Source organism: Eschrichtius robustus, chromosome 4 (genome assembly GCF_028021215.1).
Source record: "Eschrichtius robustus isolate mEscRob2 chromosome 4, mEscRob2.pri, whole genome shotgun sequence".
In the NCBI taxonomy this organism is placed as follows: domain Eukaryota; kingdom Metazoa; phylum Chordata; class Mammalia; order Artiodactyla; family Eschrichtiidae; genus Eschrichtius; species Eschrichtius robustus.
In genome coordinates, this window is record NC_090827.1 from 48,095,356 (window position 1) to 48,111,173 (window position 15,818).

The following is a 15,818-nucleotide window of genomic DNA, read 5'->3' on the forward strand; positions in this document are numbered from 1 at the left end:
AGCTAAAACAGGTAAGTGGGTCTAGATTTTTAATTAAAAAGCTTGTGCACAGCAAAGGAAACAATCAAGTGAAAAGGAGAGAAAATATTTGCAAGATATATATATATCTGATAAGAGACCAGAATATACAAAGAAATTCTACAGCTCAACAATAGAAAAATGGAGTAATCTGATTTAAAAATACTCAGAAGATTTGAATGGAGATTTTTTTCTTTTTTTTTCCTAATATTTATTGGAGTATAGTTGCTTTACAATGTTGTGTTAGTTTCTACTGTACAGTAAAGTGAATCAGCTATACGTATACATACATCTCCTCTTTTTTGGATTTCCTTCCCATTTAGGTCACGCAGAGCACTGAGTAGAGTTCCCTGTGCTATACAGTAGGTTCTCATTTGTTATCTACTTTATACATAGTATCAATAGTGTATATATGTCAAGCCTCATCTCCCAATTCATCACACCCTCCTCCTTCTCCCTTGGTATCCATATGTTTGTTCTCTACATCTGTGTATCTATTTCTGCTTCACAAATAAGATCATCTACACCATTTTTTAAAGATTACACATATATGCGTTAATATACAATATTTGTTTTTCTCTTTCTGACTTACTTCACTCTGTATGACAGTCTCTAGGTCCATCAACATCTCTACATATGACCCAATTTCTTTCCTTTTTATGGCTGAGTAATATTCCATTGTATATATGTATCACATCTTCTTTATCCATTCCTCTGTTGATGGACATTTAGGTTACTTCCATGTCCTGGTTATTGTAAATAGTGCTGCAATGAACATTGGGGTGCATGTGCCTTTTTGAATTATTGTTTTCTCCGAGTATATGCCCAGTAGTGGCATTGCTGGGTCATATGGTAGTTCTACTTTTAGTTTTTTAAGGAACCTCATACTGTTCTCCGTAGTGGTTGTATCAATTTACATTCCCAGCAACAGTGCAAGAGGGTTCCCATTTCTCCACATGCTCTCCAGCATTTATTGTTTGTAGATTTTTAAAAAATAAATTTATTTATTTTATTTTATTTATTTTATGTTTGGCTGCTTTGGGTCTTTGTTGCTGTATGTGGGCTTTTCTCTGGTTGCTGCGAGTGGGGGCTACTCTTCTTTGTGGTGCACAGGCTTCTCATTGTGGTGGCTTCTCTTGTTGGGAACATGGGCTCTAGGCGTGTGGGCTTCAGTAGTTGTGGCACACGGGCTCAGTAGTTGTGGCTCACGGGCCCTAGAGCGCAGGCTCAGTAGTTGTGGTGCATGGGCTTAGTTGCTCCACGGTATGTGGGATCTTCCCGGACCAGGGCCCAAACCCACGTCTCCTGCATTGGCAGGTGGACCCTTAACCACTGCACCACCAGGGAAGCCCTGTTTGTCGATTTTTTGATGCTGGTCATTCTGACCGGTGTGAGGTGATACCTCATTGTAGTTTTGATTTGCATTTCTCTAGTAATTGGTGATGTGGATGGCCAAGCATATAAAAATATGGTCAACATCACTAATTATCAGAGAAATGCAAATCAAAACCATAATGAGACATCACATCATACCCATTAGGATGGCTACTATCAAAAAATTAAAAAACAAAACAGAAAAGAACACATGTTGGTGAGGATATGGAGAAATTGGAACACTTGTGCACTGTTGATGGGATTGTGAAATAGTGCAGCATCTAAGAAAAAAATTATGGAGGTTCTTCAAAAAATTAAACATAGAACTACTATACAGTTCAGCAATCCCACTTCTGTGTATATATCCAAAAGAATGGAAAACAGGATCTGGAAGAGATATTTGCATACCCATGTTCATGGCAGCACTATTCACAGTAGCCAAGAGGTGAAAGCAACTCAGATGTCCATCAACAAATGAATGAATAAACAAAATGTGGTATATACATCCAATGGAATATTATTCAGCCTTAAAAAGGGAGGAAATTCTGTTACATGCTACAACATAGACGAACCTAAAGGATTTTATGCTAGGTGAAATAAACCAGTCACAAAAAGGCAAATACTGTGTGATTCTACTTGGTATCTAAAGTAGCCAAATTCATAGACACAGAAAGTGGAAAGGTGGTCCAGAGGCTGGTGGTGGGGTGGGGGTGGGGTGGGGAGAGAGGAGAGTTGTTGTTTAATGGGTATATGGTTTCAGTTTTTCAAGATGAAAAGTTTCTGGACATCTGTTTCACAACAATGTGAATGTACTTAATACTACTAAATTGTACACTTAAAATTAGATAATACAGTAAATTTCATATTGAGGTTTCTTTACCACAATAATAATTAAAAAAATTCAAATACTTTGGAGGTGGTGGCTGAGAGCTGTGTGAAATATTTCCTCTCATGAAATTCAGAACAAAAAAATAATGTGTATTGAATCAATTCTTCTAACAGGTAGATACAGTTACTTTCACTATTGGAATATAAGTTTATTTGGGAAAATGGAATAGGTAAATTTTGAAACAATAAGAGAAAATAATAGTTCAAGGCTAGTTGTCATGCACCTCCAAAGTTAGGTGTAGGGGGTGATAAATTGCAAGAACCTCGTGGTTTATGGAAAAGCAACAATTTAAAGACATAAAAGGAGTACAGAATAAGGGAAAATGTATGTTTCAAACTTTGGTTTAGGTTCATTGTCTACCAGGGATAGAAAGAATAAATTACATTTTCCATTCTCCAGCTCTATTCCAAAGAATCTAAACTCAGTTTATTTCTAACTAATATAACTCAACAGTATAAGAGAAACACTTTGGCTAAACTGGTACCCAAATCCTCATTTTTCACATGTTTCTAAAGAAAACTCAATTCCAAGCATGAAAACAAAGCTTTATAAGCTTTATAAGCTTTATAATTCTTTAAGATTAATTTCAGGCCAAATTTATGGATGTATTTCTACTAAAACTTCAATTCAATTCAAAAAACAAGTATTTGGGTAGTTATTATATTTGAACAAATATATACTTCAGAATAAACTGATTTTTAAAATACAGTTAACACTCAATTATGTTAATAATAAAGTTTGGTCATAAAAATCATCATTTAAATATTTATCCAAGTATTAAGAGTTTGTTTACACCCTTCTCTACTTATTACCACAAATTTTTTTTTAAAACAGGGAATTAACTTGAACTTACTGTCTTCTTCCTGACCCTGCCTTTAAACATAGACATTAATGAATTGTGAAATGGGCATGGTGATCAGAAAAGAATGAGTGGAATGGACATGAGTGTAAAATGGGTATAAAATGGGAAAAAGATATGACTTCAATGGTTTTAACAGTTTCAGATTCCTTACCTGGAAACCATTGCCTTGATGACATCTTGTTTAGAGTGAAATAGATCAAAACCTAAATTTATTACACTCTTAAAAATTAGCATTCAGTCACTAATGAAATAATTTTAAGGTTAATAACTGGAAAGTATATGAAGTAAAATATCTTCCTAAAATGTTCTCTGAGAATTATTTTACTATAACATTTTTCAAGTGAAATTAGTACTTGAGCAACAGAAAATACACAATAAAAGCACAAGTCACATGGAGAGTATAACATTCCAACTCAACAACTGAGCTTGCTATTTGACTTGAAATGCCTAATTTCCATTAATAGTGCTTTGCCAATTTAACATGCTGATTGGTTTGGTAATCATTTTAATTGAACTTTTTTAAGATTTAAGAATATTAAATAATTTCAAACAATTTTAATTTTTACTTTGAATCTATTTATTTGATAGGAAATGTGAAAATGTGTTTTTAAAATCTCAAATGCCTGTTGTTGGCTATAAACACCAATCAAGTATATTTTGTACTTTATGACAGCAATATTTGAAAGTGGTCCTAGTTCTAATGTTAAACCTAGTTTTGTGAGGAGCCACACAGAGGAAAGGAATTAAAAGTCAAAAGGTATAACCTGAGACTCCAACCTTGAGAAGGTGTTCCTGGCATAGTGCATGATACTGTCAAAATCATATCTTTCTCCAAGCGAGTTCACTTCTCCAGGCTCCATCTTCAGAAAATTGTACTCTTGACCTAAGAATTAGGCACAGAAAACACTTCAGAAGCCTCTTAACAGGCAGAAAAGAGAACAGAAGAGCCCTTCCTGCCTCTATCTGCTCTCTACCAAATGCTGATTGCTGATTTTCATGACGTTGTATTTACACACTAACACCCAGGTACTCGCAAAAGGGTACATCCAGTGCCACTGCTTGCACTTGAATACCATCCTGAAAGAGTAATATTGAATTTCATTAATAAGTTAATTTTGGCAAAAAGGTAGATTACCAAAAGCATGCTTTGGATTTGTTTTCTTTGTATACTCTTTCACCTTCTCTAAATATTTGTTCCTTTAAAACTACTGTTTTTTTTTAAACAATATTGTGATTATAAAAAGTTACATTTTTACTTAATAAGTTTCCCACCTTTCTCTTATGACTATATTTGCCAAGACCCCCCCAAAAAAACTTCCTATTTTTGTTAGAGTCTATGAAACGCTGGGAAAAATATAAAAACTATATTTGTATGTACACAGAACATTGCAGGCGTTTGCTATGTGAATTTGTCACTAAAGATAAAACCACAGCAACTGAAACAAGATTATCTTTGATGAAAAGGAGACTCTACTTGGAGGGCTTTTTTGGTCAAGAGAATATGCTTCAGAACTTACTCTTTCATTTTTTACTTTTCACGACTGCTATTTTAACTTCTGGACATCTTCATGTTAATAGATTTCTCAACTGCCTGTTTGTATCTGTATTGTAATATTATTTCTTGAAATTTGAAAATAACATAGTGTTAAATGTGTAGATCTACATCAATGGTTCCAGAGGCAGAGTATTTCCTCAGATAGAGTTTAGGTTTCAGTGATTCATTTTTCACAATTTCAGCAGCCAAAGATGGTTGCTTTTATAGCTCATTTTGAAACATCAAAGTGTAAAGTTGAGTTATTAGGTTTCCAAATTCAAGGCTGGGGTTCAAAAAAGAACTATTATTGTACAACACTTATGTAACTATTTTAATTTTATTCCAACTGCCATGTTACTACTGAATATAAAAATATTACATTAAAAATTTCCCAAAAGGCAATAAAAAAACTGAGTGATGCCACAGAGTATAATATCTTTCCTACATGTGATAAGGAAGTCTGATATACTCACTTGAGCATTAAAGATAAAACAATCAGCCTGAAGTTACAGAACCCAAGTCCCAGAGTAAAGTGTTTTAGTCCACCTTACAATGAATTCACACAATAAATAGTTTTCAATGAACTAACTACACCATATAGTGAAATACATGTTCCACAAATCTCTGGTTTGTCTGTCTGTATTACAACTATTCTCGGGAAATACCCTGCATTATCTTCAACCTTTGATAGAAGTAACTGTTAAAAACTCTGTTCTTCATGAAACATGGTAAGTATATTTTAGTACAACAAATTCTAAGGTGAGATTTTTGTAAAGCTGTGGAGCTGATTTTTTAATATTAATCTATAACCCACTGGAGATTTCAAATTTCAAGCACAATATGTGAGTATACTCTCTAATTAAAGCAAAATGTTTCATAAAAATTTCTGAAAGTGGAACACGAAGCAACTTCAGTAATACATTTTGATGTATATAACTGAGCAGTTACCATGTATGTGAAACAGTGTTTTGTGCTAGTTAAAAAGAACACAGCCATACTTGGTCCAAATAAAGAAAATCAGACATTTCATAACAGAAGAGAAGAGGATCAGAGATACAGAGCACCAGTGGAACTCACCCTAAACAATTTTTTAAAAAATGACAACCTCCTTCTTGAAGGCATGTTCTAAAGTGGATTAAAGTAATCCAATCTTTGTACCAAATTGGCTCCTATCATAGTCACTAATTTTGCATATAAATGCAGCTAAAGTCCACACTTATTAGACGTTGCCCTAGAATAACACTTGATCTAAAATTTCTGAGCCAAAGTAAGTCACAAATTTGCTCAATATTATTCTCCAACATGAATTTTTCATACTAGAATTACCTTGCTATAGTACAGTCAGCCTTCAGTATCTGCAGGGGACTGGTTCCAGGAAGCCCTTGGATACCAAAATCTGTGGATGTTTAAGTCCCTTATATAAAATGGTTTAGTACAATGAATAAGAAATTTCAGTTCAAAGGTTGGTTGAATCCACGGATGCAAAACCCTATGAATATGGAGGGTCAACTGTCCATACGTACAAATGATTGCAAGTGAGTGAGAAAAGTGAAAATAATCATATGTTGAGAATATCGTTGAATCCAAGCAAGGTATGACAAAATGTGCATGGAGTTCCAAATACTGAGGACATCTCATGCAATAAATTGTTGTTTTCTATTAGATTGAATGTTGACTCAAAATATGAGTCAACATTATGAGTCATATTGACTCAAAAATATGAAAAGCCATAAATGGTTTAGCACTGTGTTAAGTATTATACATTTACATACTATTTATACATTTCTGCTTGTTTTAGCTACATAAATTTATGTTGAACCAGAGTCCTATTTTTAAGAGCAAGAATCATTCTTGGAAGTTACTTCCTTTATAAGTTATTTTGTCCACATAATAGAGGAAATTTAGTAACTGTGGTTGATAGAAAACTTTTCATTTAATTGGTAGTTGGAGTAATTTTCAGAAATATTATTTTCTCTTTGTCTCCCAATGATACAAAGTATAAGATGAACCTTGATAGCTGGTCAGGCATTAGAGTCTTCTATATTGGGAGTATAGATGTTATTTACTTCTCTTTCAACACTACAGATTACTTCTTTATTCTTGAAGTGATCTCTTCCCTGTAACATCACATTCATTGATTTTTCTCCTACTTCTTAGACCAAACTTTCTTAATCTTTTGAGAGATATTCTACAAAATGTTGCTTAAATATTGGTGTTCCCCATATTCTACCCACAATCTTATTTTCTTCTTCCTCCAACATTTTCCTAGACAGTCAAATCCACTAACAAATTTCTATCTCTAGATATCTTAAAGTCTAGACTCACTTTTCCTTTGTCTACTAAATATCTCCACTTGGACCATCTAAAGGCTTCTCAAACTCAAGGATATGCTAAATGAAATTATTTGTCTTTCTTCCTCTTAAGAATATGTTGCTTTATCCACATTTCTTACTTCATTTGATGGTGCCACCATTCATCCTGTTGCCTAAAAATAAAATCTTGAAGATTTGCTTTCACATGATGTTCCTCTTAAAATATTTTTGAAAGATTATTCCTCTCCTTCTTCTTGGCCTACATCACCCTAACTGAGGACTTAGTCACCTCTTATAAACGATTTATTTAAGTTTCTAATAGGTTTCCCTGATGTCACGTTCATCCTCCCCACCCCCATATCCCCATTCTCAGTTAATAATCCCTACAGCTGAAAGAATTCTTTTTTTAAATCTGAACTTGCTCTGCTTTCAATCCTTTGATTATTCTCCAGTAGCTAGAGGATAAAATCTAAATTCCTTAGCTTCAGATAGAAAATCCCTATGATCTAATCTCCCTTGGTAATTACCAACTAATCTCTCACTTGTAACTTACCATGCAGCCATTTGGGCAAATAAAAATGATTTAATTATCTGTAATTGTAGCTTTGATCATGATGCTTTTTTTTTTCCAGTTAGAAATTCCATCACTCTTCTGGGCACTTAGAACCCCTTTACTTCTAAATTTCAGTTCCTTTGTGGCGTCTCCCTTGACTCGCAAGGCACATTTTGTCACACCTTGCTTGGACTGGGCTGTGTTCTCAATATAATACTATTCTCACCCGCTTGCAGTCGTTTGTATACATGGATATACATACACTAAGCTCTGTAATTTTCATGAAGTATCTCTAACATCTAATAGTGCCTCAATAAATAACTGGCAGCAAATATGCTATGAACAAATAAATAGAGCAACGCTGTTAATCACAGGAAATTCTAAGGAATTAAATGTTTGTAACTTAAAACTGGCCATGATAAGGAAATAAGGACACATTTCTACTTTGCTTCTGCTAGAAATACACACAACTTTCTAAGACAATTCTAAACAACAGGATTTTTCTTCTGGCAATTGAGATGTACTTATCTTTATGAATTATGAAAGGTAAAACAAATGAAAAACTAAATGAGGTGATTATCACACATCAACTGTCGGAGAAAATTAAATTTTAATTATATATTAACTATTGAACTACTGAAACTATTGAAAACATTTTTAAGAATTTGTCTTTAGTATAGTTAAAGGGAAATCTCAAGAAAATATTTGGACTATCCTGGAAATGACTCACTTCCCTGGAATTTTCTCCAGAACTTGTCCCTGGTATAATATAGATTTGTATGGTAGCAGCATATTTTGTGGCAAACCCTGGACCCTTTTTAAATGCCAACAACATAAATTATAGAATTAAGTATAGAAAATACTTTTTAAAAATTTATTAATATTAATTTATGCTTTAATAGCCTACACCCATTCTTGGAAAGCACCGAAGTTTGGATATAAAATAGCTATATCTTAAGAAAAAAAGCAAGCCTAAAAAATGCATAAGATCATTTGATCTGCAGGAAAAAATTAACACCATAGCAGCTATCTTTAAATCAAGCAAAATGTTGATCTACAATATCAACAAAATCAGTTCACAGTTTTTAAGAAGTTAAACGATAAATAGTACAATACATTTAAAAGATATTTAGTCAACCTTAAACCCAACACATTCTGAAGCCTCTCACCTGGCTGGATGTTTTCTCTTATGATAGTTACATGATTATCTCGATCTGGTCGTGTGTGTTCATGCCAAAAACCTATCACATGGCCCAATTCATGAACAACAATTCCAAATTTATCACAGTTCTTGCCAATAGAGATCGCCTGAGGTCCATTTCCACGCCGACCTACATAGGAGCAGCATCTGGAATAAAGTAGAAAGTGCAGATGGTGGTGGACAGGGAGACGCTGAGTGAATTCCAGTAGGGTGAAACTTTTGTAAAAATTTGTCATGAACTGTAAAGTCCAACACATTCAGAGGCAGAACAATTTTTCATTAATAAATATTTCATTAATAGAAATTTCTAGTAATCCTGGTAGATTTATGTACGAGTCCACAAATAATCTATTGAAGTGCCTTTGTACTAATTCATATATTAGAAGATGTGCCTTAAATAATTTTTAGGAGTATTCAGAAGATAAATCAGAAAATAAAATACTTATGATGATGATTAATGGCTATTATACATATAGTTAAACTTAAGACATCAACTCACATGTATTTCTAATACAATTTTTTATCCTCAAGACCCATTTAGGTAACTACTTTGTCAATATGGTTATCTAACAATAATCCATTATTTCAGTATTAAAAATAAAAACAAAGTTTATTTTTCCTCTTTGAGAAAAACAATTAACTTTATGAGAAATGTTGGTTAATTAAAAAAGGAATTACTTTTCCTCTTCATGGGAGAATTTTTTTAAAGAAGAGAACTTTTAAGAGAAGTCAATCGAGGAAAATTAGTTTCAAAAGGTGAATTATCTAGGGTTAATGGTTGACTGGTGAAGGAAAATCAACAACTGGTAGAATTATGAGACTGTGTCAAATGGTCAGGCAAATGTTTAGTGTGATAGTCCATTTCACCTTCTGAAAGAATCTCTTGGACTTTCAGAATGTGAACCATGCAGAGCATCTTCCTGCAAATTTTCTTCAATTTATTGATATTTATACATATTCAAATAGTGATGCTTTTCTACCCAAAATATAGATATTCCATTTATTCATATTGTGTGTGTGTGCATACGTGCATGTGTGTCAGTGTGCATGAGAGAGTGTGCACACACATGCAAGGGTGGACACATAGGAACACACTTTAAAATAAGCTTTAAATGGTATAATAATATGGTAACTACAATCATAGTTATAAATAAAATTACACTTAAAACTTCAAAATTTAGGGTTTACATTAAAATAGCTTATCTAAGGGCCACCCCTCTAGACAGCAATAGAGGGCAGTAAATAACTGGTCTTGAATAGATGGGAATCATAATGTGCTGGACACTGAACACCTTTTCTAATTTATTAAGTTAAAAGAAGAAATTGCCCAAAATTAATTGCCCAAAATTTTTAAAATGCATTTCACTAATTTCACTTTTCAGAGTAAGCACATTTGTCATTCCAATTATTTCTGTAGGCTTTAAATGCCAGCTAGAAGAAGTAATTCAACTTATTATTTATGAATCTATTATAACAGTTAATTAAGCTTAATAAATCAATAAAAGAAAGAAAAGTGAAGTAACTGGTAGGGAAAAAAATCAGGGAATTGTATTTTTGCTCTCAGGTAGATTTTTTTTTACCAAGACTTTTAAATTTATACATATGTAGTTATTTATTACATACTGAAATAGTAAAGTATTAGGTGTAGCAAAACTCAAAATTTGCAAATTTTGGAGAGATTTAAACTGAAATATTTGCTACCATAAAGCAATAGTGATGAAAGTGAAATATCTGAGGATTATACAGCAACTAAATTACCCACACTGAATCATTCTTGCTGGTTATATTCAGAGAAAAAAGTACTTTGCAAATCAAAATCCAGGAGATAGTCAAGCAATGTGGTTGATTCTTTTAATCTAAAACACCTTTTATTAGCATAATTTTACCTATAACAATTTCCAATAAATAAGATGGGGTTTCATAATGGAAAGCAAAAATACATTTCACACTGGCTTTTACAATGGTCCTGTGAAGAAAAATGTGGTGGTTTGATCTCTGACATACTACAGGTCCAGGAACGGAAGAATTTTAGATGCTCAAATGACTAAATAGCTAAATATATGCACATACAATTATGTATGGAATGACAGGTTAATATGCACAGTTTATTTTTAATATGCACAGTTTATAAAAACATGGTTTTAACGTGTCTGAGTTTCTTTCTAATTCCATCCAGGTTTGATGCCGTTTTCTTGTACATGGCTTTTGATTTTCTGTTTCAAATTTGAGTGCTGCTTTTAAAGCTTGGCCATTATAAGCCCTACCTGTCCTCTCAAGAAAATCTTTTACTAATTTTAGAGAAGCCTCACTAAGCCATAGAGAGCAAGAAGGTAATCCAAAACCCACTATTCCCTACTTTGGCCTCGGATTGGTGGAGCAAAGCCTATACGCACAAAGAGAGTTGCCTGTAAGCTTTATGCCCTCCTCACAGCAGTCTTTTCTCAGCATAAAGATATGTTTTAAATGTAAACTCAGATTACTCCACTTCTTTACTCAATATTCTCCAATGACTATGTCATAAATTGTGTCAATATTCAAAAGTATTCATTACCCCTCTCTGGGAGATAATTATACATCCCTACCCTACTGATGCTGGGTTTAGTCATGTGACTTGCTCTGGACAATGTCACGTGAGCAAAAAATGTGTCATTTCTGGAGAGAATCTTTAAGAGCAAATATGGTTGACCATATTGTTTCTATTCTTTCTGCTACAACTGCAAGGTTCCAAAAAGAGGCTTCTCCATCAGACTGGACACCATAGTGATGACTCTGGAGTGAGCTACAGCTAACCAGTGGCAGATATACAGTAAGAGTAAGGAGTAAGTGTTTGTTGCTCTTGCTCCTGGGATTTGGGAGTTGTTTGTTACCACGTCATAAATTGCCTTAGCTGACTGATACAGGCTATTTTGCTCAGAGGAAAATCAAAGTACTTATAAAAAAACTATAAGATCTTACACAATCTTCACACACAAATATCTTACCATATAGATCTCGTCTCTTATTATCATCCCTGTCACTCCACTCGAGCCGTGAAGTTTCCTTGTTGTGCCCTGAGCATGCAGACATACTCTTGCCTCAGAGCCTTTTTACTGTCTATTTTCTCTGTCAAGAACTCTGTTTCCCAGATATACATATGGCTTGTTTCCTCCTCTCTTTCAAGTTCTGTGCAAATGCCCTTCCATCCCACTTACACTACTTTCCTTTTTGTCCTAGAATTTATTGTCTATTAATACATTTTATATTTCATTTATCTTTGCAGGGTTTTTGCCTCCCCACCTAGAATGTAAGATTTTAGTGGGCAGAAAGTGTACCTGTTTTGCTCATGCTATAATGCTAGCTCCTAGAATACAGCCTGGTACATAATAGAACTCAAAAGATACAGAGAACATATTGGTGGTTGCCAGAGGTGGGGGCTAAGGGTGGGTGAAATGGATGAAAGGGGGTCAAAATGTACAGACTTCCAGTTACACAATAAGTAATTTCTGAGGCTGTAATGTGCAGCATGGTGGCTAAAGTTAACAATACCATATCATATATTTGAAAGTTGCTAAGAGAGTAGATCTCAAAAATTCTCATCACAAGAAAAAAAAAAAAAAAACGTGTAACTAAGTATGATGATGGATGTTAACTAAACTTATTATGGTGATCACTTCACAATATATACAAGTCTAAAATCATCATGTTATACACCTAAAACAGTATGTTATATGTCAATTATATCTCAATAAAACTGGAAATATTTTGAAAAATAAAAAGTTAAAAATTTTAATAAATAAACACTTATTGAAAGAACAGATCTCCTAAGTGCAGGACAGAGCTAAGACTCTAGTAATTAGCAGCAAGCATCCAAAGAAGTGGTGGAAATGCTCAAGGTGAGGGGTTCAACATGCTCTTTCTGAGACTCCTCCTTCAGCCTGGCTCTCCACTTTTTCTATTAGTATAATTCTATAGATTCCTTTAAAAAACTATTTTTTCTGCTTAAGTTAGCCAGTCTCTGTTGCTTGAGAACAAGAATCCTGGCTAGCACACTTCCTCTGCCTAACTATAACATCCTTGCAGAGAGAAAACAACTTACATTCAATTTTATAGTCCCCAAAGTTAGTACAGTAAGTGGTACAAAATGGGAATTCAACAGGAAAGGATGAATAAGTGACTACTGTTACAGTCTGAATAATCAAACTGACCAAAGTTAAATACAATTAAAGCATATGAAATCTAGAAAATAAGAAAATAAGTTAACTCTACGTTTGTTTGTTTGTTTTTTGGCAATCATTAAAAATCAGCATATAATAGATGAAGGTGATAAATTCAGTTACATAAATCTCTGACTTACAAAGAATAAAATCAAACAACTTCTATTATAAAATGGTCTCACATTTTGCTGTTTATAATTAATAATCTTGTAAAATAAATAAATGCCACTGAAGCCAATAGACATTCATTGAAAAATATGTATAGCTCAGTTCAAACCTTTTGTCAATATAGAGGGTTAAAGCCTATGTCCACTGCAGATGAAGCAAAGATATCATATACCTAAAAACATGCATACAGATATATATAAACATAATGTACGATTATAATGCAACTTAAAAATAGGAAATACACTAGAGCTAAATGGCAAAAAGGTCTGATTTCTACTTTTTGCTTTTTAAAATTTTATTATTTTCCCACCTATCAAAGGCCTGATATGGAATTAGACACCCACTAAATATTTATTGAATAAAAATTGACTGTAGCAGAATAAGATGGAAAATATAATGCTCTAAATGATATAGGTGATTCCATATTTAATAATTCCTCCCATAAGTATGGAGATTATTTTAGCTTGTATTTTTAAAAATTGCAAGAGCTACAAGTTGTCTGACTTAGTGGGTAAACTCAATGAAAGTGATGACAGTGATAAGAAGTAAGACACATTTGCCTTCTAGATTAAAGCTAGAAACAGAACTAATAAATGTTGCCATCCATATCAATGGCACCACCTTACAGGTTCTCCATATTCTATGGATATTTACACTAGGTATTGCTAAATGTGATGCATTATATGCCGCAGCTCTTATAGGAAAAAAAGACCCAATACTAAATCCAATAGAATGTTAAATGTTTGACTCAAAATATATCTTATTGCAGATGGCCTTCACTATTTTGTGTAATACCAACTGTCAAACTCTTTAATAATTTAAATTGATTTTTATGAGATATAAATGCAGCATTATCATAGCAAGAATGATGAAATAACCACAATTTCATGAAATTGTGGCCAATAACGGTAATTTAAAATGAAATTTAGAAGTCACAAAATGATTAGAATGATTAGCAGGCCAATGATCAAATTTTATAAAAAGTATCATCCTTCCTATCACTGAAAAAATAATACAGGGCAAACTTTGAACTGGAAAATGAGCACCAAAACAAATCACCAAAATGCAACATTTCTACTATAACAGTCACAAATAAACTCAAGAGTCTAATTTCAGGAATGTAACTACAGATTTAAGTATCTTGGGGAAAGTCATAACTTCAGTTTTCACATCTCTAAATTGATGAAGTACATGTTCTTCAAACCCCCTTTGAATTCTTACATTTTTTAATCTCAGGATTACACACAATGTACTTTAGCTGACATGTAAATTGTTGGTACTTTCCTAATCACCTACCTATAAAGCCATGTGCTGTGTGTCATGAGGGACACAGAGGTAAGCTCCCTGCCCTCATCATTGGTGAAGGTAGACATTTGAACCAACAGTGGAAATGGAGCTATTATAGCTGTTGTAGAGCAAAGTCCCACTGCAGGCAGCTCAAAAATGGTTGAGCATGAAATATGTGAAAGATTTCCACTGATGAAAATGGAAAGTAAAGGCATTCAAGCAACTAAAACTCACACAAACAAACATGAAGGAATGATAGTGAATGGGGAAAAATAGTTTAGCAGTATAAAACAAGTGAAATGGAAAACTTTGAAAAGAACCAAATTAATAAAAGAAATTGAGTATAAATATGAATTTGTTACAAACAGAATTTGAGCAATAAAATAATAAGTGATTGGTGCTTTGGATGTATTTACAGAATTGAAGGGTGGGTAAAGAAAAGATGTATTGATTTGAATACATTATATATTTAGAAATATGTAATCTGAGCTATATCCACTCCTATTAGATAATCAGAAGGAAGGAAGGACAGTCTAGATTTGGACCATAAAAGGTCCTTAATATTTAAAAATATTAAATACATATAAAGAATTAGGAGGGACTTCAAATGTAACCAAAACTTAGCAAGAGTAAGTAATTAGAGTAATTTAGAAGAAAACATTGCTTAAATAAGTCATAGCTAAAAAAATCATGGTACTATCAAAATATATAGAAAAATAATAATGTATAGTTTTTCCTAATGTCACTTAAGTAGGGCCAAAATTAAAACTCATTACTTTGTAAGTTAAGTTAAATGTTCTAGGAAAATATGGTAGAACAAAGCCAGATGATGTAATGCCCCCAATACCTAGTGAAATATATACTTCCTCCGCCCTGAAAATATGTGTCATTAGGGCATGAACTATTTCCTCCAAAGGAATTATGCATTTATTTTTACTTCTCTATGTGAACTATAATAGAGGGTATTCAAATACTTACAGTTGATTAGAGATAATTCCTCTTTATAGAAGAATTTCAGCTAATAAATGTAGAAGGAATAAAAGAAAAGAACAACATGAGAAAATGACTATTCTGCAATGATGGGAACTTAAAATTGAGGGACCTGGCTGTCACCATTTGAATCCACTGATCAATCACAGTATCACTAAAGTGGTAGGTCCAGGCATATGTGCCTCTTGATGTGATGCAGTGTAAAGTAGACAGTACACCCTATCAAGTATTCTTAGCAAACAAACAAACAAAAATGGAAACAATTTAAATACTCAAATACTTAAATATAAGTTCCAATTAACTGGAAATATAGGGAGAAAAAATTTGAAAGTTTTCACAATGAAAAGTCTTTTAAAGTACACAGCATTGCTTGGAGAACTGCTGTTACTGTAACTTGGCTAGATTATGGGATTTGTGGAGAGAAGTGGTGGCAGCAG

General features: G+C 33.2%; 1 protein-coding gene across 1 annotated transcript in view; it reads right to left on the reverse strand.

The window, feature by feature from the left end:
• Nucleotides 1-15,818, reverse strand: part of TLL1 (tolloid like 1) — a 220,235-nt gene that overhangs the window by 90,706 nt on the left and 113,711 nt on the right. Inside the window, exons 6-7 of the mRNA XM_068542094.1 lie at nt 8,712-8,890; nt 3,921-4,026 (exon numbers count right to left, since the gene is read on the reverse strand). Coding sequence (XP_068398195.1) covers nt 3,921-4,026; nt 8,712-8,890 — 285 coding nt within the window. The remainder of the gene's footprint in view (nt 1-3,920; nt 4,027-8,711; nt 8,891-15,818) is intronic.